General features: G+C 35.6%; 1 protein-coding gene across 3 annotated transcripts; it reads left to right on the forward strand.

Moving 5' to 3' along the window:
• The first annotated feature begins 96 nt into the window (after positions 1 to 96).
• Positions 97 to 23603, forward strand: tarbp1 (TAR (HIV-1) RNA binding protein 1). 3 transcript variants are annotated; one of them, XM_039651648.2, is made up of 30 exons: positions 325 to 457; positions 538 to 1093; positions 1192 to 1289; positions 1760 to 1829; positions 1925 to 2070; positions 3011 to 3063; positions 3167 to 3264; positions 3401 to 3536; positions 3888 to 3984; positions 4910 to 4999; positions 5115 to 5262; positions 6860 to 7111; positions 7186 to 7283; positions 10883 to 11041; positions 11541 to 11743; positions 12323 to 12551; positions 13657 to 13848; positions 13957 to 14147; positions 14452 to 14523; positions 14783 to 14903; positions 15079 to 15189; positions 16877 to 17029; positions 17175 to 17261; positions 17341 to 17543; positions 18252 to 18333; positions 18455 to 18626; positions 18834 to 19013; positions 20729 to 20853; positions 21255 to 21391; positions 23137 to 23603. In XM_039651648.2, exons 1-30 carry the CDS (start codon positions 449 to 451, stop codon positions 23297 to 23299), a joined length of 4431 nt encoding a protein of 1476 aa, XP_039507582.2. In that variant the 5' UTR covers positions 325 to 448; the 3' UTR covers positions 23300 to 23603. The 3 variants fall into 3 exon arrangements, with proteins under 3 accessions (XP_039507567.2, XP_039507575.2, XP_039507582.2); XM_039651633.2 differs by having other exon boundaries at positions 97 to 1093; XM_039651641.2 differs by having other exon boundaries at positions 97 to 1093; positions 13660 to 13848.
• The last annotated feature ends 25 nt before the right edge of the window (positions 23604 to 23628 follow it).

Consider the following 23628-nt stretch of genomic DNA (forward strand, 5'->3'; position numbering starts at 1 on the left):
TTTACAAAATTTTGTCAGACCTTCCGTAAGCCATGTTATGGTTATTAGCCACCACGCGCCCCCTGCTGGCAGCAACTCTGCTCACACAGCGCATGCGCAGATCGTTGACGTAATATTTCAGGAAGTAGACACACCGGTTCACACGTGTGAAGAAGGCAAAACATCGAACCGGGTTTTACTTATTTTTTGACGGGTGTTTTTTAACTTGTAAGGGAGATGTCTAATTTTTTGATAAACACCCTATTGTCCCACTATCCCGATCCCGAGGATTTGATCAATAATTTGTGCTGGCCAAGCTCATCACGCCCCGAAATAGAGGAGATTGAAGCTTTAACTATTTTGATCAAGGAGCTTTCCAATAAATCACAAGAGGAGCGCTTTATTTGTAAGGTGCAGTCAGTTATATGGGATCAATGCATGCCGCTACTGAAAATGATCTCCAGTGCAGATGATGGAGGTAAGGATCTTCTCAGCTCTGTCTGTGGACTCTTTGCAGTCTGTGTCAGTACCTGTCAGACTGACGATGTATCTGAGCAGGTAAGTCATGGTCTTCTGCAAGTGCTGATGACGAGAGATGATGCCAACAACGAAACCGGCAGGTTAGACGTAGATGTTGCCATAGAAGTCACAGCAGTGCTGTTATCTAGCATCTCATATGATAGAGACATCATCTTCAGGACTCTATCCTGCACCCTTTGCTGTGTCAAAGATCTCTCTGACTCCATAGTTTCAAAAATCATAGTACGGATCTGGTTCACCATAGTCAAGTCCTGCCATAAAGAGGCTGAATCAGAGGTCCTACATCAGATATGGGAGGATTTACTGTCCTGGCATCAGAGAGACCAGACAGAATCAGTGTCAGCTCGGGTTCTGTTGTGTCTCACTGCTCTCTCTGACCACCTCTACTCTTGGGAAACCTCTCAGAACCGGCCAGACCCTAGAAGATCTCAAAGGTTTTTTAGGGCAATTCAGGCCGGGTTGACTCACAAGGACAGTGTGACCCGCAAACGGGCGCTTTACCTGCTCACCAGGTGTGTGGCACTGGCAGAGATCAAGAAAGAAGATGTGTTTACCAGCGTGGAACCCCACACAGGTAGGATGATCTTCATTATCTGTCAGTGCAACATGTCATGACTTCTAAAATTGTTCAGGACTTCTAACATTTTCCACAAATGTCATGGATCTCTGCAGATGAAATCCTGTTCAGATGGATGCCAGAACAACAGCATTTACTGAGAGAATTCTGGGAAGATTTTGCTCTAGTGTTAGAGACTCTAGAGGAGAACCAGGTGAGAATGCTTTATTTCGAGTTTTAGAATCTTAAAACCCAACTAGCCTAAACTATCATACTTGTCATACTACTATTTATACGCATGAAACAGCGTCTCCAACAATAAAAACATGTAGGGTGGAACTTAATTTTGTCCATCGGGATTGAATGTTTGTGGTTTGCTATTGCTGTGATGTCATTAGAAGGCACATTACTACTACTAGTACTACTACTAATAATAAAAAAAAACAACAACAAATGAATCATGTGCATGGATAAATCATTTATAATAAATCCTGAAATATTTCATAAAAAAAACTTGACAAAAGATTTGTCAATTCTGATTTTAAGAAAGTTTAAGAATTATTTTTCAAATTCAAATTGATCGTCCAACAATCTGAATATTTGTCAGATTATAGAAATAAAATATTTTTAACTGCATTTTATGTTCGCTAATATCTATGTGTTTATTTATCATTTTTGTTTAAGATTCACGTGATTCGACCTGTTCTCAAAAGGATTGACGTGCTTGTTGAGACGACGGCAACAGATATTCAAGGTTTGTCATGTTTCTTATGTGGCAGCACAATATCAGTTTTGCTCTCTGATTGGTCTCAAATCTGTTCCCCGGCTCTCTCCGTATTATGTAATCAGGTGGGCTGTTTTCTCCGTCCTGGCTGCTGTGTGTGTATCAGCGCATGTTTCACAGTGAGAACAAGGCAGTAATGAAAGAAGGAGTCAATCACCTGTTAGAGCTGAAAGCACTGCATCATTCTGCATTTGCTTTGGCATTCTCACAGGTATCCATCCATCCTTGAACCTTAAAGGCATAGTTAACCAAAAAATAATTACTCGCTTTCATGTCGTTCCAAAACTGTGAGCTTTCTGTTCTCTCCATTGACAGCTATGCAACTACCAATTTGACGCTTCAAAAAGTTCATAAAGAGATCGTAAAACTAATCCATTTAAATTGAGTGGTTTAGTTAAAATGTTCTCTTCAAATGATAAAGTTTTATTTTAGATTTTATTCACTTTTAAACAGTCATTGATTAGCGAACATAAACATAAGCTCAACTGTTGATGCTTGATGCGTGAGAGAACAAACCTCATTGGTTCTTGCGGGAGCTCAAACGTGATGCGTAACACGAGAATGAACCCCTTATTGGTTCTTGCGGGAGCTCAAACAGGATGCGTAACACAAGAATGAACCTCATTGGTTCTTGCTGGAGCTCAAACGTGATGCGTAACACGAGAATGATCTCATTGGTTCTCGCATGTCAAATGAACAAGTTTGAGCTTCCATTTACCTCAGCTGATGATGTATGAGATGCTATGATGTTTAGATGTGAATAAACGTCTAAATTCAATCTGTTCATCATATAAAGCGATCAAGTCTCATGAAATTTGCACTAAACTGCTCAATTCACATGGATTACGGTAGTTTATGATCTCTTCACGAACTTTTTGAAGCGTCAAAGTGGTAGTTGTGTAGCTGTCAATAGAGGGACAGAAAGCTCTCAGAGTTCATCAAAAAGAGAGACGAAAAATCCGTTTTTTTGAAATAGAACAGTATAGCGTATCTTTAGACAATTTAAAAAAAATCTTAAAAGTTTACATATTATTTTATTTTATATTTGGCCTTAGAAACTCAATCAAACAAATCAAATATGATACATGTCACATTATGTAAATGAAATAGTCAAAGCATTTACTGATGATGAATGTTTTTCTGGTTATCAGTTTGTAATCGGCCCTCTCATGGATGTTCTTGCAGAGAGCGCTCTCTATCACAGGTAATTGTTCCCTGGTGTTAATTAAACTGGTGAAGTTTTATTACATAATTCAATTAGTGTGGTCTCTATCTTTGAATGTTTTTTAAGCTGTTTGCTTCCACAGGGCACCACAGCAGAACATCAAAGATTGTCCAGAGCTGGGAGTGAAGCTCCAAATCTTTATGGTGAATTTCTTCAGCAGTTTGCCAGAAGAGAACAGAGGTAAAGAGGGCCAGTCTATGATTTGGATTTTATTGTTTTAGGCTGTTAATTAAATCCATCACAAATAGTTCAGGATATTTAGAGCTGGTCTGAATCGTCTAGTTCCACATCCAGAAATAATTGTCATTGTGTTCAGGTTCAGTGTTGCTGCAGATCATTCAGCGGTTGGGTTCACGGCAATGGTGCGCAGTCCCGCTGCTCTTTCTGTCCCAGGCCCTGTCCTGTCTGCCCCCCTGTCCTTTACTGGGATCTGATGGACTCAACGCATTCAGGTACAAACTACTAGCTGCTGGAATCATGAAATCCTGCAATTGGAGAAATATAGAGAGAGTTAAAGGAATAGTTCTCCCAAAAATCAAAATGTAGACATCATTGACTCATCCTAATGTCATTCCAAACCCGTAAGACTTTTGTTCACCTTCGAAACACAAATAAAGATGTTTTTAATGAATGTGAGAGAGTTCTGGTTCTCCATTAAAAGTTTATTCACCCAAAACTCTGATGATTGTACAATACATACTTGTGAGTCTTTTGCATAGACACCATAGACTGTAAAAAAAAATGTGTTTGTAATTCACTTGACCTGCTCATTCTATTGTCGTGTGTGTTTTTTTTTTTTCCAGAGAAGTTATGCGCTGTACTATGATCACTCACCAGGTTCTTTTGAGAGGAGCTTCACAGTGTTTTCTGCTCCATGCCGCTCTATGCCTGACAGATGTGGTACTGTACAGTTGCTTTTTTCCTTCAGATTCTTAAAGGGGGAGTTGTAAAATGAGCCTATTTTCAAAAAAAGTGGAGTATCCCTTTAAGGGATTGAAACTTGTTCCCTGAAAAGTTATTAAAGACATTGTTAAAATAGTCCAAGTGACTACAGTGGCTCAAGTATAAGTTTATCAAGCGACGAGAATACTTTTTGTGCGCAAAAACAAACAAACAAAAATAACGACTTTATTCAACTATTAATTTCCTTCTCTGTGGGCCTCGAGTGTAATTGCAAATGCAGATGTTGTTATTTATATGTCCAAAATTTAAGATGAAATTCTGTTAGCATTAATTTAAATGTCTTAGTAAGATTACATTTAAATGCTTAGTTTTATGATCAAGGCTCTTTAATTTTCATTGTAGGGGCAAAACATGTAATGCAATGCAATATAATGATGATTAAGAGATACTCATTTCTTAAAAGCCTGTTGAACCATGTTTAATACTCGCATATTAACATGTGACGTATATAACTAATGCATTCATGGATAATCATTTGCTTCAGTCCTGTAAATGCTCATCTTGAAATATTACTAACAACATAAAGTTATCTTAAAGTTATTGTTTACTTTAAAAAAAAATCATTTCACAGCAAAGCATATGTACCACGAGTCACGCCCTTAATGTGGACGTTATATAATTGTTCTAAAAGGCCTTTTAATTGCTAAAAAGTAAAGTTTTGATTATCTTGACAGTTTAGTGGGTTTAGAAATTTAGAAAGGCTTTATAGGGTTAGTAATAGTAATAGTCTTGTTTTAATCACTTTGTTCTAATACCCCACACAACCTCATTGATGTCATTTCTTAGCAAAGTTAAAGTAATTTAATAGTTCATTTAATGATCAAACAGAACATATATGTGAAGGATTTTCTTGTTTTGGCAGTCCGCTGTGTCTCTAGATGAGATATTTGGTTTCCTTGCACATTTTCGAGCTGATGAGTCTCTATGTCGGGGTACAGCACTTTGGAAGGAGGTAAACTCAAAGTATATATTAACGAAACCATAATTTAGTCATGCACAAAATGCAAAGTATTTATCTTAGCTAATATTCACAACGTACTAAAGTTCAAACTTTGCTCCCGTCACAGCTGTGTAATTGGCTCCAGACTAATGAAGGCCGTTTTCTTCTGACTGACGGGGATTTAGGCTCTTCTGAACTTCGCAGTAAAGTTGCTTCTATATTCAGCTACGTCCAGCAGCGACTGAACACCTTTCTCGCAGTTCCAGCCAACTCAGGTGACAGACAGCACAACATTTTGGCCAAATTAGACATTTCTACATCGACATCCTTAATCAATTCTGTAACAACATTCCTGTCAATGCCCTGCCCTGAAATGACAACTTTTTAAAACAATTCAGTGAACAATCCTTAAATAAACCTAATAAAATACGTTACATTTAGCTATACCTTTAAACTTTTATGCTGTATATACAGTCAAACCAACATTTTTCAGACACCTTCAACATTTCTCACATTGTCACAGTTTATTCGCTATAGTTTAGAAAATGGTAATAAAATATGACAAGAACTATCAAATCAGTTGATATTTCACTGGTTATGGCCATCCTTCTGTTAGACTCTCTCACAAATGAATTGACCCTTCGCTAAGCCTCGCCCGAAAACCGCCACTGGCCAATCATGTTGTAGCAACCGTAACTATGCGCGGGAGGTCTGGCAAGCTTTCGAACGAGGGAAACATGCTGAAGCATTGTGCGTATGGATTGTGCAAATCTGATACCGGTATACTAAAAGTTTGGACTGGGGAGAGGAATTGTTTTCCTTCCAGAAAATCTAAAAGCCAAGGGGAGAAATGATTGGCGTGATCTAGCATCTATGTGCGAGACCCATTCACAACTACTGGTAAATGTCGACATGCTTAACAAAAACACCTATTGCTTGGAAATATTGACGGTTCTTTGGTCATAATGATAACGTAAAATAAGACGATTAAAGAGACAAGACAAAGGCTCACTGACATACTTTAAAATATATTTCAGCATTTTGTTAATCGACGTCCTACTAACGTTAACATAAGTAACTTAACCCAATCCGATCGCAGCTCTCCCGGTATTAGTTATTCCACATGATTTATTGATAAGCTGTTTGATTTATAATTATTGAGATTATTTTCACATACCCTGCTGTGTATGAACATAGCTGTTCCTCAATTTGTGTTTCCCATTTGAACGGTCAGCGTATGAGGCGCTGCTGCTTGCGCTGGGACTATAGGCTTTAACTTCAATTTTTAAGAAATTATTCTCTAATCGGTTGCATATAATGTCGTGAATATATCCCTCGAATGCATACTGTAGTCCCTTTTGTCTTGCTCTCTCAGATATTTCACTTGTTCGCCGAAAATTACTAATTATCTCATTGGGAATGTCTGATACCGGGTGCATCCACACTATAATAGATGGGCCAGTCGCGAAAGCTTGACAGGCGTAGCAACAGTAACTAGGGAGGGCGGGGCTTAGCGAAGGGTCAGCTGTTAAATTTAAGTACACAATCAGATAATACCAATTTAGCTTTACCAATTATCAAGCAATGCTTAATTTTGTTCAGTCTGTGGTGTAAAAACGTTGCGTTAGCAATTAAACAAAAACACTTACACAAAACATGCTCAGGTCAAAGTGTCTGAAGCATTTTTGATCCCAAAGTTTTATAAATTGAACGTATTGTCCACTGTATGAATGTGTATAATACGGCAGTTGACTTTATTTTGCTATCCTCACTTATATAAATGAACTATAGTGTCCTGCACCCACCAGTAAACATATACCTGGTGTCTGAATAATTTTTAGTTTGACTGTATAGTTTTTTCTCTTCTGGCAGATCAAAAAGGAAGTCTACCTGATCCAGCTGAGGCCGAGCTGGTGGCGCGGGCCGTTCTGCTTACAGCAGACTTGCAGAAGACCAGGGATGAGGAACCTGGTCTAGAACTGCTTCTCCAGCCTCTACTGGATGTCTTACGGAGACTTAGCACTAATGTCTATCTGGTGCTTCACAAGACGGACAAGAGCCTGCAGTTAATGTTGCGCTTGCTGCAGCTGCATCGCAGACGCTCCGATACAGAGCAGGAGAACGGTGTGTGTTGTGTTTGAGAAAAGACAGACATGCTGAATGGAAGTCTTGAAGCTGATTTGTTTGGATGTTTGTAGAAGATGTTGTGGCTGTCGCTTTGAAGACGCACATGCTGTCGGTGGTGGATTCAGTGCAGGAGTTTCTGCTGAGGAGGTTGAGTGGGGAACTGAAGGAGGTGAGTGTTTTCACACAGAATCCTACTAGGAAAAACTAAGCCTGGGTTGTCAAAACTGGTTTATTGCTGATCCAATAGGGCTGGGCAAAAAAAAAAAAAAGATTTTTCGATGAATCGTTTTTTTTTAAATGTGGTCGATTCACAACGGCCACGATTAGTTTTGTTCCATATTCAGGGCCCGCGGTGCTGCGTCTTCTCTCTCTGCACGAGGCAGCAGGCGTCAATACACACTCTACGTTTGGGAGTCGGGATGGAATATTCACCAGCATTGCATTGTAACTAACGTCATGTCTGTTTAAGTTTTACCAGTTTAAACATTCAAGCACATTTAAACTATCCCGTGCTCACGCATTGTCAGAGATGTCTTTGACTGCGTGCACATACAGTAAAGCCTAAATTCGCCTCGCAAACAGCTCGCCAGTAACAAAAGTTCTTTTTCGTGGATTATATCACTTTAACAGTTAAAAACACTCAAAATTATGTCAAAATTCTGGTCTTGGCGAGTAACCTTGTAAAAGACAGTCGGTTATGTCTTAAATAAGCATGAAAAAACGTGTGACAGACAGGTTCAGTATAATGAAAGCGTAATGGATCTGTGCAATAGTTCTATCATTAATTTTGTTGTTAAAACAACATAATATAGCATTAATTGTAAGCAATCAGAATTAATAGCCTATGTATTTAATTCAGCTAAACCAGACTAAAAGACTATCCAGTGTGATTTTACATTGGATTACTTTATTCAGTTTCTGTAGTATTCCTGATCTACCCAAGAAACTTTTCTTTTTATTTCTTTATTATCTCTTTATTTTTGTCTTTTTTCTGTTGTATTTATTTGTGCTACTTGTTCAATTTAATTCAAAGATTGAAATCAAGTTTCTATGTGTCTACAAAATAGTCTAAAAATGACTATCTATCTATCTATCTATCTATCTATCTATCTATCTATCTATCTATCTATCTATCTATCTATCTATCTATCTATCTATCTATCTATCTATCTATCTATCTATCCAATCTAGGCCTATCTATCTATCTATCTATCTATCTATCTATCTATCTATCTATCTATCTATCTATCTATCTATCTATCTATCTATCTATCTATCTATCTATCTATCTATCTATCTATCTATCTATCCAATCTAGGCCTATCTATCTATCTATCTATCTATCTATCTATCTATCTATCTATCTATCTATCTATCTATCTATCTATCTATCTATCTATCTATCTATCTATCTATCTATCTATCTATCTATCTATCTATCTATCTATCTATCTATCTATCTATCTATCTATCTATCTATCTAATCTAGGCCTATCTATTCCTGATCTACCCAAGAAACTTTTCTTTTTATTTCTTTATTATCTCTTTATTTTTGTCTTTTTTCTGTTGTATTTATTTGTGCTACTTGTTCAATTTAATTCAAAGATTGAAATCAAGTTTCTATGTGTCTACAAAATAGTCTAAAAATGACTATCTATCTATCTATCTATCTATCTATCTATCTATCTATCTATCTATCTATCTATCTATCTATCTATCTATCTATCTATCTATCTATCTATCTATCTATCTATCTATCTATCTATCCAATCTAGGCCTATCTATCTATCTATCTATCTATCTATCTATCTATCTATCTATCTATCTATCTATCTATCTATCTATCTATCTATCTATCTATCTATCTATCTATCTATCTATCTATCTATCTATCTATCTATCTATCTATCTATCTATCTATCCAATCTAGGCCTATCTATCTATCTATCTATCTATCTATCTATCTATCTATCTATCTATCTATCTATCTATCTATCTATCTATCTATCTATCTATCTATCTATCTATCTATCTATCTATCTATCTATCTATCTATCTATCTATCTATCTATCTATCTAATCTAGGCCTATCTATTCCTGATCTACCCAAGAAACTTTTCTTTTTATTTCTTTATTATCTCTTTATTTTTGTCTTTTTTCTGTTGTATTTATTTGTGCTACTTGTTCAATTTAATTCAAAGATTGAAATCAAGTTTCTATGTGTCTACAAAATAGTCTAAAAATGACTATCTATCTATCTATCTATCTATCTATCTATCTATCTATCTATCTATCTATCTAATCTAGGCCTATCTATCTATCTATCTATCTATCTATCTATCTATCTATCTATCTATCTATCTATCTATCTATCTATCTATCTAATCTAGGCCTATCTATCTATCTATCTATCTATCTATCTATCTATCTATCTATCTATCTATCTATCTATCTATCTATCTATCTATCTATCTATCTATCTATCTATCTATCTATCTATCTATCTAATCTAGGCCTATCTATCTATCTATCTATCTATCTATCTATCTATCTATCTATCTATCTATCTATCTATCTATCTATCTATCTATCTATCTATCTATCTATCTATCTATCTATCTATCTATCTATCTATCTATCTATCTATCTATCTATCTAATCTAGGCCTATCTATTCCTGATCTACCCAAGAAACTTTTCTTTTTATTTCTTTATTATCTCTTTATTTTTGTCTTTATTCTGTTGTATTTATTTGTGCTACTTGTTCAATTTAATTCAAAGATTGAAATCAAGTTTCTATGTGTCTAAAAAATAGTCTAAAAATGACTATCTATCTATCTATCTATCTATCTATCTATCTATCTATCTATCTATCTATCTATCTATCTATCTATCTATCTATCTATCTATCTATCTATCTATCTATCTATCTATCTATCTATCTATATATCTATATATCTATCTATCTAATCTAGGCCTATCTATTCCTGATCTACCCAAGAAACTTTTCTTTTTATTTCTTTATTATCTCTTTATTTTTGTCTTTATTCTGTTGTATTTATTTGTGCTACTTGTTCAATTTAATTCAAAGATTGAAATCAAGTTTCAATGTGTCTAAAATAGTCTAAAAAATGACCTATCTATCTATCTATCTATCTATCTATCTATCTATCTATCTATCTATCTATCTATCTATCTATCTATCTATCTATCTATCTATCTATCTATCTATCCATCTATCATCTATCTATCTAATCTAGGCCTATCTATATATCTAATTTATCTATCTAAAACATAAAATAACCTGATCCTATTTGATAAGAAGGCGTTAGATTGTTCTGACTTTTCCATTTTCAGCGTCAATTTTGCATCTTGCATCAAAGTCCTGTATTTTAGTGTATAGTGTATCTAAAAAAAAGAGCTTTTTATACAAGTTTGCGGCTCTTAATAGGATTTGGATTACAGATATTATATTATATTCATCATTATAGTCAAATCGAGAATTGAATCAGGAATCGAAATCGAATTGAGAGCTTGCGATTTAAATTTGAATATCTGAATCGATACCCAGCCCTATGATCCAAGGTGGTGGACCAGCAGTAATCAGCGGTAATCAACCTTGTCAAAACCTGTTCCATCAACCATTTAGACCAGCTGATGACCATCAATTTGAACCACCTAAAAACCATGTGAAATAAACTACCATTACGTTTAGCTGGATTTTCAGGGGATTTTTTTTTACACTGTTGTATCTGTCTTCTCTCTCTAGTTATGTGATGTGGAGAGGTCTGAACTTTATCTCTCAGTATTAAGGGAGCTGGTTCTCACTTATTCCACTGTTTCGTGGTATGGCTTAAATCTGCAGCAGAACTACATCCCAAAACTCACCACTCACTGCTTGAGGATCCTCAATGAACCTTCTGAACAGGTGCAGCACAACAATATGAACTGTTAAATGTTTTCAACATTGATAATAAAAATAAATGTTTCTTGTACACCAAATCAGCTGTCACAATATTACTGTTTTTACTCTACTTGTCTTGGTGAGCTTAGGAGACTTCTTTCAAAAACATTGCAAATCTTACCAACCCTAAAATTCTACAGGTTTTTATTTTATCCCCAGAATTGCTTTTATGTGACTGTGTATGTTGTGTTTACCTTCAATTTAAAGTCTAATATGAAGTTAGGCTGTCATTACAGAAACATTTGATTTGAAGTATTTAAAAGAACCATAAAGTAGAGCAGCACAACAGTCTTGTTTATTTTGTTTATTTATTTTTTGTTCAAAGCAGATATTCTTTCCCAATTATTTGAGCTGAACCACAGTTGTGTTAGTTCATTTTTTCAGTATGTTAGACGCCTACTAAAACATTTTGCAAGTGGATGGCATTTTCTGATGGAATGAGATCTAACCTGTGTTTTCCCAGAATCCCTCTGTGCCAGGGCAGGTTCAGAGAGCGGTCAGTATGGCCACACTTGCGCTGCTGTGTGACATGGCTGATCGAGGTGTCCTGAAGTCCCAGTCTGAGGCCATGAGATCACTTCACTCGCTGACTGATTATTTCTACCCTTCATCATTATCCCAGCATCTCAACCAGACATTACTGAAGCCCACATCTGCGACACTCGGGTCTGTTCAAGCTCTAAAACTATTTCAGTAGACCTTTGCAGTAAGGCTCCATTTGTTAGTTAAAGGAGAACTCATGCACAACCGTTCTCTGAGATTTGTTTTCATGATAATCGAATGTAAAGAGTTTTATCTCTAAAAGCTGTTTAGTGTATAATGCTAGTACTGGGGGCTTTAAAAAGAAGTAAAAAGAAATCGCTAGTTCATACCACTAACAAGGCTCAAAATAGCCCCACACTAACACAGTAACATAATGAGGGTCCCTACAAGCAAAACGAAGCATTGAGAACTTTGTAAGTGTACAGACCGTTTAATAAGAAGATACTTTTATAAAGACAGTTCACTTCATGTATACAGACAGGAGCCCTCTTAGAAAATAGTCTCGATAAGTCGATCCCTGAACGCCGTTCATACAGTTCAGAAGTTCGCTGGACTTCATACAGTTCAGATCACTCAGCACGACGGTCGTGGTTTGACTTGTCGTGACTGTTGGCTCCTGACAAGTTGAAACTATTATCTAAGTATTTTTTTTTTCTAAGGTGCATTATCACTTATTCATTTATGAATGTGTGTTTACTCCAGCCATCCAGAAGACGGCCTCTTGCTGAAGGACTGGGGGCGAATTGTGGCCCAGTTTATTGGCGATCAGTGGACGTGTCTGAGTTTCCTGCAGAAGTGTGGTGGGACCGTCCGGGCTCCTGAAGCTCCTGAAGTTCCTGAGGTCCTGAGGGCTGCGGTGGATGCTCTGGCATTATTGCCTGGCCATCTCGTTCTGCCGGTGCTGGACTTCATGGCATCAGTCTTGCCACAGGTGGGCAGCAAAAGAGAAGGACATAGACTGTATTCTTGAATTAAATAAAAATGTTCCTCCATACTATAGAAGTCATTGGGGGGCCCCTCAACTGCTTGGTTATTCACAGTCATCAAAATATTTTCTTGTTAAAAAAGAAATTCACACAGGTTTGGAACAAATGGAGTGTGAGAAAATCATGACAGAATTTTTATTTTTGGGTGACCTATCCCTTTAAGGTTAGGTTTAGGGGTAGGTTCAGAGTTAGTACCTAGTTATTACCCAGTTATGTTAGTTATTATAATAAGAACATAGTATGAACATTTGGAAAAGGACTTAAAGTGCTACTGACCGAACATACACAACTGTACACTTTACATCCACATATTCATAATAACGTAGAATGCATCGTGCAAGTATTGTATAGGACAGACTTACCTTTATAATAAACTCTAGCAACAGCATGTAATCAGAAAAACACAGATTTGCTCTAACAAAATGTGTTCAAGATGGCAGCAGTCAAACAAATCTAGCAAAAAGCTTCTGGGACAGATGAGATACAGGTGTTTAAATGGGTACAGTAAAAGGTGATTTGTAGCGTGAACCTTCTGTGATGAAAAATGGCAAGCTGTTCGTCCACTGGAATCTGAAACGCAAACAGATGAACTCACACACACACACACATATTCTCTGTGTAGTGTAGAGAACGTAACCATTATCATTTCAGATTTAAAGGGCAACAAATACATATTCTACTGTCATCCAAGTAGTCTTCCTTAAAGTCAACTGATAATCTTAGTTAAGGTTTCTTGTGCCAAACAAGTGGCAGTAACATTATAATAACATCAGGAATTTCAGAGAAAAATTGGAAATTGTAAAATCATGATTTCCTTGGTAATATATATATATATATATATATATATATATATATATAGTATTATTTTTTAAATTGCAAAATAATGATTGATTTCCTGTTGGTATTTTTTTTTCTTCTATTTTTTAAATTTTATTTTTTAGAAAATAGAAAGTATTTTATTTTTGAAAAAAAAAAAATATATATTTTTCTGCACCTTTTTACGGACAGCTTATGTGATGCGTGTTTAGTTCATGGGTGTATTTTCTCCAGCAGGTGGTGCAGTGTGAAGAATCTCTGTGCGTTGAGGTCATATGTGCATCATGGAAAGTGGTTCAGGCTCTGAGCACAAACCCTCATGACTTCTGGTCCACACTGCTGGGATTCGTGCGCTTAGCTTTTGACCATGGGCTTCTGCAGCTCACAGAGGAACAGAACCCCAGCATCACGGCCTGCATACAACAGGTCAGGGAGAGATCTACAAGCACTTCGCCTTCTCACATATGTTAAGGTATCTGTGATCAAAAATATATATAGCTAGTGTATATAATAACAGCTTTCTGGTTTTGACAGATTTTGAGTGAGCTCATGGAGTTGGCTCATGTCCGATCAGGGGTGTTTAATGTTCTGATCCAACATTGTTGTGAGACGTGGCTTCCAGCAGAGGGTGTCCAGTCAGACGCTGTGTTCAGTACGGCTCTCTTACACCTCGACATCCTGACTGAGGCCTGTGTGTATGGCCCAGTGTTCAGAAGAGACCAAAGGTCAATTTAAACAACATTAAGATATTCAAATAGTAACATTGTTATATAAATAAATAAATATAATATAAATATATAAAAAATACCAACAACAACTATATATATATATATAAAACACACTTATTGTTTTTTGTTAGTATTTGTTTTTTTTTTGTAATATACATATCTTTTTGTGTAACATTTTCTATTAATTGATTAATCGATTTGACAGCACTTATGCATATGTTCATAGAAAACATATATATAGTGTATATATATATTATCATTTATTACATATTATTATTATCATTTTTTCTCTTGCTTTCAGGCTTGTTCAGGAGGTTCAAAGCTATGTTGAGCAATTGGGTGATAGTTGTGCAGCAAACACAGCTGTCAGCAGGTAAACCACAACACTAGCTGTTTGTAATGTGTTAGATAGAGGTTTTGACACACTAATGAGTAAGGTTTCATTAAAGCATTCCATAATTGTGAAGAAATGTTGTTGTGGTATGCACACTTTTAGAGGTTGACAACATTGACTTTTACAAATAGACTATGTGGTACAAAATTAGAGTTAAATATAGTCATTGTGTAGTTTTCCTCATAGCATGTCAAATACTTTGCTGATTTACATGTATTATTCTGAATCTCATTTCCAGTGATAACAGAGACGATCAGTTTCCTCGAGTGTGTGCTTTGGCTTTTCTCTGCCGCTTGAATCCATCTAATCGTCTCCACCAGCGTTTGATGGAAGAGCTCGTGCTGCGACTACTGAGGAAGGTTTGTGCTCAATTCTTAACTACAGCTCTGACTGGAAATTGTGTGTTCAATTCTTAAAGAAAGCACTTCCTGAAAACAATGTGTGTTTGATTCTATTTTGAATGCCCCTCTTCTCATGGTTATTTCATGTGTTTATGATTAAAGTTCCCTCTTGTTTCTCTTTTCCTTCCCTCAGGATGCTGAGATTTCGAAATCCAAAGTACGTTACTATAGCAACTCCATCCAGCACAGAGTGAAGAACCGCGTGTGGCAGACGCTACTGCTGCTACTGCATAAACTCAGACCGGTTAGAGCTCTACACACACATGCATATTAATACACTTTCTAGGATTTTGGCCGATACAAATTCAGATATTGTCAGATCACAATTTCACTTTTATATTATGCTTTTGAATGAAGGTGATTTGATAACACCCCCACAAAGAGGCCATAACATTCGCGTATGTATAAAACGCCTACATTAAAAGACGGGCACAGGAAGGACAAAAAATAATTAATTAAATATTATATAATGACAACTATGTAAGAATGTTTTTTTTGTGTGCAACAGTCGAGTCCCAGAAGTATTTTTTCCATTCGTTTTCTCCATAGGGAAATAGATTTTTAACGATAACTTAAAAACCCTTCAAAACAGGCCTACTGTGAGCTACAATGCTATTTGCTTCTGTCAATTTGTTTTAAATAATTGTTTAACTGCACAATTTGTGGTGGAAAAACTACCTTACCCATGATGCTGTGCAGAAAATTCCACCAATCAGATTCAAAAAGAGCAGAACTCGCCAAAAGAGCTCTTTAGCTCCACCCACTCACTTGTAACACTGCGAATAACGTAATGGAGACGATCTTGCTACACTCTCAAAATGCTTAAATATTTGTATATGTATGCATATTTTGCAATGAACTTAAAATATTTATAATCAACATTTGGAAATGAGTAGTTTTATATTCCTCCATCATTTTTTATTCGATTATGCTGTTTGTTTCAAATGTGATTTTAGTTATTACCTTCACTAAAGGTTCTTATACCTCCTTCACTAAAGGTCTTCCCATACCTCCGATTTTCAAATTTTTTTTTTTGTTGCTTCAAATCAAATTTTATGTTGTTATGATTCACCTTGTGGCTGATTGGCTTGATTCATGGTTTAAAATACTTTAACTTTTAAAAAAATCCCTATTGAAAAAAATACTTGCCAACCAACACTGCTGAAACAAACTTGCTTTCTTTTTCTTTTTGTTTCTTTAAAAATAATATTTTTTTTTTTTACAACAATCATGAGATGCAGTCAAAATAAAGTTTCCCCCACACATGCCAATAGCAGATAAACTAAGAAAATCTGACTTTGTAAATACATTTACAATTAAATTGACAATTATTTTTTCATATATATATATATAAGAAATAAGTAAGAAATTATAAATAAGAACATATTTAAAAAAAAATACTTTTTATCCAAAAATACATTTTATTTAATTAAGAAAATATTTAAAAAAAATTACATTATCACTTTTTCTTTTTGTTTCTTTAAAAATAATATATTTTTTTACAACAAACATGAGATGCAGCCAAAATAAAGTTTCCCTCACACATGCCAATAGAAGATAAACTAAGAAAATCTGACTTTGTAAATACATTTACAATTAAATTGACAATTATTTTTTCATATATATATATATATATATATATATATATACATACATACATGCATGCATATATATAAATATATATATATATATACTGTATATATATATATATATATATATATATATATATATATACACATACATATATATAATAAGAAATAAGTAAGAAATAATAATTAAGAACATACTTAAAAAAAATACATTTTATCCAAAAAATACATTTTATTTAATTAAGAAAATATATATATATATATAAAAATACATTTTATCAATAATTACATTTTTTTAGCAGATAAGACTATCACTTTAATAGTGTACTTTATCTGTCACAGGAGTTTGTGTCGGAGTGTGTGTTGAGTCACGTGTGTGAGGCCGGGTTCTGCAGTAACCAAGCATCCGTCAAGTACCTGATCGAATGGACCCTGATCCTGATCCTCCATCTGAACCCGTCCCACATCCAGAACCTGTGGAACTGTTTCAGTCTGGTGAGTCTGAACTTATCAACACACAAACCTTAATCTACAAACAGGTGAGACACATACGCAACAAAACCAGGCTTGAATTACACACAGCTGCTTGAGTTACTGTACGTCGATATGTCTATTTACTTGTAAATCGTTTGATTTACAGGAGCATGAGAAGACAAAAACAAGCATTTGCACTTTTCTCTCTGTCCTCGTGCACCTGAACGTCCTCTTCCCGAAACTGCAAGAAAAGGTTAAGTGTTTATCATTTGAATCTAATGTCTTCCTCTGCGAACAGGAAGAAATCAACATTCATTCCTGCTTTCTCTCAGGAGGTGCAATGGCGTAGAGCTGTGGAGGTGAGCCTGCAGTGGTGTTTCAGTCATAACTTCAGCGTTCGTCTCTATGCCCTGCTCGCCCTTAAGAGGGTGTGGGAGCTGGACGATGCCCGTGTCCTCATGGAGGAAAGCCTGGGTGGGCTGACCACGGTAGTCCAGGCCTGTTTACAGCAGGCTGAAGCCATGCAGAACACAGGGTGAGGAAAGATTCACTAATTAACTCTGTTATCACTGCATCATATTTGATTTGGGAATTTATAATGCCCTTTAAATTAACAACATGATCAAAACTTTGCTGAAAAACCTGTTCTAATGCCTTCTGGTGTCTAATTGATAGTTTATGCTTTTTTTTTAGCAAGTAAAAGGCCTTTTAATATAACTGTAAAAATGTCCCCCTTCAGTTTGTGGTACATTTTTTTTTTTTTTTTTTTTGCTGGGAAATCTTTACTGATTTTTGTTTAGTAAATGTAAGAGCTTTAATATTTCAAGATGAACACTTATTAGAAAGCTACTTAGGTTTGATTGTTTTTTTTGTTTTTTTTTTAGAAAGATCATATTAAAATGTGATATTTAGGCTTTTAAAATTAAGCTTTTAATGAACACATATTTGTCATTCATCATATGTTTTCCTACAGATCTTTGATCAGAAAAAAGAGCATTTAATGTGTGACAACTGATATTTATAACCATTTTATGTACGTAGTCTGCTATACTGTGAAACATATCTCATTAATTTACATTAAGTCTGTCAGAATTTTTTTTTATCTTGCCTTTTGGCCGTATAAATATCAGCAAGTGCACCAAATTGCATATTTTTGCACTCAATTTTGCACTCTGGTTTTTCTTAAATTCTCAGAAGAAACCTAGAGATACCAGAGACTTTTAAAACTTTTTTTTTTTCACAGAAATGCAATGAAAAATTGGTCTAGAATCCAGGAGCATTTCTTCTTCAGTGCTTTTCACCCAATCAGAGATTACAGTGTTGAGGTGAGATCTTTCTCTCTCTCACACACACACACACGCGCACACACACACACACTTATCTGTGTATAATCGGATTTGTTCTGTGCTGTCATAACCAGGAGCATCACATTCTCTGCTTCCCCAGACAATATTCCAGACCTTTCCCAGCCTCTCAGAGTTGGCAGACGATGAGTGGATTCCACTGTGGAAATTTGAGAGTTTTGTTGTCTTCCCGATGTGTGCCGCCCTGCCATTGATGAACAGTGTGAGGGATCTCTGTGAACTCCAGCCTGGTGACTGGATCCAGCAGGACAAAGGTAATCACCAGATGAGGGCAGCAGAGAACAGGAACCGCACACCACTTATCAAAACCACAGGAATCTTCAGCTATTTCCCTCGTTTCAATCAGTGTGAGAAATGTGGCCTTGTCAGCTCTAATGTAATTTTGTTTTACAGCACCAGCTAATTTGTTTAAGAAAAGTGAAATCATTACATTACAAGCACACATGTTATATGTCTAATAGGTGTTTTGGATCAGGACGAGCGCTGGTCAGAAGTTCAGAAGAAAATCACCCCGTGGAAGCTGAGCGTCCAGGAGCAGGAGCCTGAGCTCATGGCCCAGCAGAGGGCAGCACGCCTGGGCAAGCTCACCAGCAACCTCCTGGTGGTCGCATCACTCATTGACAAGCCCACCAATCTGGGCGGTAAGACAAATAGACAAAACTAATGATAGTAATATTATATTGGAGAAGGGGACAATAAAATTGTTTATGATGGCTAAACCTAAAACCCTTGAAAGCATCTGATCATAGCAATGTGGATGTTTGTACGAGCTCTGCAATTCAGCATTCCAGTGAAGGCATATTTAATAACGCTTTACAGTATTGAATATTAAACAGTGTCATGTAGTCATGGATTGGACTATGCACTATCTATTTCTGTCTGTACAAAAAAAAAAATATATATATATATATATATATATATATATATATATTTTTTTTTTTTGTAATATATATATATATATATATATGCCTTATTTTTAGAAAAATCGTCGATAGGTGAAAATGGCCCTGGAAATCAATTTAAGATGGCAAATATTGCCCCTTAATAAAAATGATAATTTCTGTCACTGCTGTGAACTGAGCACTGCATAGAATATGAAAAATATGAATATCTTTTGTGAGTCTGCTGTCAACAACAGGACTAAACCAGCCATGGTACCAGTAAAAAAATACATTTCATCAGTAAAATAAAATCTAATTATATCAACAAAACTTTTAAAATATCGAGATATATTTTTGTCAATACTAACCATCCCTAATGTACGGTATTAATTATTTTGATTTCTTCAGGTCTTAAAAGGTCTTAGAGCCTTAAATTTGACTTTTAAAAGTGTGCAGCAACCCTGGATTTGCAGCAACCCGTTTTTCACATTCGTTAATCACGATTAAGAACTAGTTGCCCAGAACTAATATATACCTAAAGAAAATAGTGATTATTTATATAGATATAAATGTAGATCCCAGTGTTTTGATTAAATAAAATTGAATAAATGCTCTAGTTTTATGCATATATATGTGTTCTCTAAAGTTAGAATCATCTTTCTAAAAAACAAGAAATATTGCAATATATTTTCACCTTTCTTACAGTAGCATAATATATCATATCATATCATATCATTGCTGTGACAGATGTTAGTGTGTCTCACACGGTTTTCATTCAGTTTGATCTTTGTTTTTTTTTTTCTGAATGTCATCATTTCAACTTTAACAGAGGCATCTGTTACCAGAGACACTCACATCTTCCCTTCTGAATCAACCAACAAATCTGTTTTAACACAAGCTCATTATAAAAGGCTCATTCATCACATTCAAACATTCTGCACAAGCCAACTATTGTTAGTTTGATAGGCATATTGTTTTCATTCATGAAGTTTTATCATGTCACATTCTATAAATAAATATTGATCTGCTCTGCTGCACACAACAAGACTGATCAACAGGACTGAAACCACAGATGAATATGAATGTCTGTATCATACAATCTATGTGAAATGTTTTTGAAAGCCATCTCTTATGCTCACCAAGGCTGAATTTATTTGATCAAAAATACTGTAAAATCTATATATTTTTAAAATATAATTTATTTCCAAGATGCAAAGCTGAATTTTCAGCATTACTATTCAAGTCTTCAGTGTCACATGATCCTCCAGAAACCATTCTAATATTCTGATTTGATGTTGAAAACAGTTGTGCTGCTTAATATATTTCTGGAAATTTCTGTTTTTTTTTCCTTTCAGCATTCTTTGATGAATAAGAAGTCAAGAGATTGATTTGAAATATAAAAAATATCTAGATGCGTTACTATTAAGACTATCAGAGGACTAAACCGCAAATGTTTGTTTGTGTGTCTGTTCCAGGTCTGTGCAGGACGTGTGAGATCTTTGGGGCCAAAGCTCTGGTTCTGGACAGTTTGCGACACACTAATGATAAACAGTTCCAGGCGCTCAGTGTGTCATCCGAGTTGTGGCTGCCAATGCTTGAGGTGTGTATTTATTTCTGGCCAGATAAAGATTCTTTATTTGTATAGGCTATCAATTCTGTTCAGTTTATTTTTCATCCTTTTTGACAAATATATCAATTGCTCAAAACTAATGCAAAAATGCTTTTTTTTTTTTTTTTTTTTTCAAAACAATTGTTTCCATTTTATGGTACTAGGGCTGCAGAAATTACACACTGTAAGCTTTAAAGAAGTAGTTATATTTTCATATTTCCTTAAGTGTGGGCTGAAACAATCCTAGAGATGTTATTCTTCATAATCACACGCATGACATCAGCCAAATACGTACTACATGAAACCATCAGGAGCTCAGTTTTGTGAGGAAATCTCGAATATGAGTATTCTGTTGAAATAGAAATCTCAAGTTATCTCTCTTCATTTTTCAGGTGAAGCCTGCAGAGTTGTCAGATTATCTGCAGCGGAAGAAGAGAGAGGGATATTGGGTTATTGGCGTAGAGCAAACATCCAACAGCCAGAGTTTACAAGATTACACTTTTCCTGAGAGAAGCCTCCTTTTACTCGGGTAAACCAACACCTCCAACTTACCGCCCAAATTCTGTCTACTGTACATGCAATGGCCGCAAAAAGTGTTTGTACATCTCAGCCACACTTTTGAATTTAAAATCATATTAGCAAATGCCCTAGCAGATTAACCACAGAAACCATATTTTAAGTTTTGATATTTTATGTAATGCAAAGGTGTTCTGCTAGATGTTCAAAAGTTACAGTGCACCTTTAAAATGTATTTTTTTTTGGATTGTCATGCTTGTTAAAAAACATTTTGAGGCCATTTGGACAAGTGATCTCTTTCAATTACTTGTTATGAAGAGCACGATTGTCTTTGTGAAGCCAGGTGAAAATGAAACGTTTCAGTGTGCGCTGACGGTGCAGTTAACATTATGAGGCTAATTGATGTGTCTCTCCCTGTGAGATTTCCTCACCTCTGAATGCTAAGAGAGAGAGAGAGAGGGAGAGAGAGAGGGCATGTTCTGACATGCCCGAGTGCTCATCAGCAAAACCACCCAACATTAATGTGCCATTTACACATACAACAAGCATCGGCCATCACCCAGACTTTTATTTTATTTTAATCATCAACCATTATTGTCATAGAACAGTAATCTTACAGCTTTATTTATTTATTTATTTATTTATTTTTGGTTATTATGCACAGTTTAACAAGCATCAACCATAATTCAGTCTGAGATCAGTGATTTAGCAGCTTAATCACAAATAGGGTGTGTGTTTGAAAGAATCAACAAGGTTTTCATGATTTGTCTTGCTGCATCACTTATCTTATGTTTCCTGCACATCACTGTTATTATGTCTGATTATCTCACTGATGCAGAGCAGTTGAGTAGACTATTATTTAAAAGCTTGGTTTATAAGTTCAATCAGCACCTGTACACTTCTTAAATTTGTTTTTCACATTTTACAGAATGCATTTAAAGACCATGTAAATATTATTTGATTTGATTAAGCATCTATTAAGGTCATCTATATGAGCTAGTGTAGGCCTACTTCTATATTTACAGAATCTATTTAAAGACATTTAGATTTATTTAGATTAATTAAGGTTATTATCTATATGCTAAAGTTGACAAACTTTCAGTAGATATACACTAGATATATACATTTAGAGCCTTTCTCTTTAAGTAAGATGTAGCAAAAACTAATCTAAATACAGATACTGATCTTGCCCAAAGAGGCATATACACAGTTTTTGTCCATTTTTTTTTTTTCATGTGCTTCTTCCAAAATGGAAACACAGGAACCAAAAATGCTCCTGTCAAGTCATTTCTTTGAGATATTAAACAGGGTAAATATTTTAAATGGAGACTGCTGAGAAAACAAAGTTTGTTTTGTCAAATTAATCAAAATAAACATGCTAGTTATTGAGGGAATGCATTGACGTCACTTTCCCGCCGGAACAACCCCCCTCAGCCTGACTGAGTGGCAAAAGATCTGCTGCGTGACTGGATTTAATAGGGGAAAATGCGACTAAAACGAACAATATGTAGAATACGTAGAGAGGGATATGTAGAACTGTGAATGATGGATGGATATAATCTGAGCTGCCCGTTGAGTTTTGCGGGTGCTGATTCCGTGTGGGTCTGCTCATTGGCATAAAATTACCATTTTAAATGGCTTTATAAACTCATTAGCTTGACTTGAACATTACATTAGGGACCTTAGCATTCCATCGGATATGATTTTTTGAAATCTGCTTGGTGCATGACTCTAAAGTGTCTGTTTGTCTCCGAACAGTAATGAAAGGGAAGGCATTCCTGCAAACCTGCTGCAGCTGGTGGACGTGTGTGTGGAGATTCCTCAGCACGGTGTCACCCGCTCCCTCAATGTCCACGTGAGCGCCGCCCTGCTGGTGTGGGAATATACACGCCAGCATTTAGGACAAAACCCTGCAGTCTGAGCAAGTCTTCTGTGTTTTAGCAGAAAACATCTGTCAGTATTTGGGAGACGTTGCATTTAACACCATTTTTCTAAGGAAAAGTTGCAAGACTCCCCATTATGACAAATATAGAAAACTGCTTAAATATGGCATCTATCCATATACCGTCTGTCGTTCCTTTTCCTTCCCTTTGAGTTCTTTTATTTTTCACTCTGTATTATTGACAAGTGTCGTTTGATGACTTTGTGTTTTACCTAACATTTTAAGAGAAGTATTTTAATATACCTTTGAATTTAGATTAAATAAACAGTTTTTTCTCTCTCTCTCGGTGACTAAGTTGATATTTTCAC

The sequence above is a fragment of the Pimephales promelas genome, chromosome 11, assembly GCF_988280905.1.
Source record: "Pimephales promelas chromosome 11, fPimPro1.hap1.1, whole genome shotgun sequence".
In the NCBI taxonomy this organism is placed as follows: Eukaryota; Metazoa; Chordata; class Actinopteri; order Cypriniformes; family Leuciscidae; genus Pimephales; species Pimephales promelas.

Excerpts from the sequence above, each read along its gene's own strand:
- tarbp1 (XM_039651633.2), top strand. The coding sequence starts at position 217 with ATGTCTAATTTTTTGATAAACACCCTATTGTCCCACTATCCCGATCCC. Across the intron at positions 2,071-3,010 it reads TTGCTTTGGCATTCTCACAG|TTTGTAATCGGCCCTCTCAT; the intron begins GTATCCATCCAT and ends TCTGGTTATCAG. Across the intron at positions 11,042-11,540 it reads TCAATGAACCTTCTGAACAG|AATCCCTCTGTGCCAGGGCA; the intron begins GTGCAGCACAAC and ends GTGTTTTCCCAG.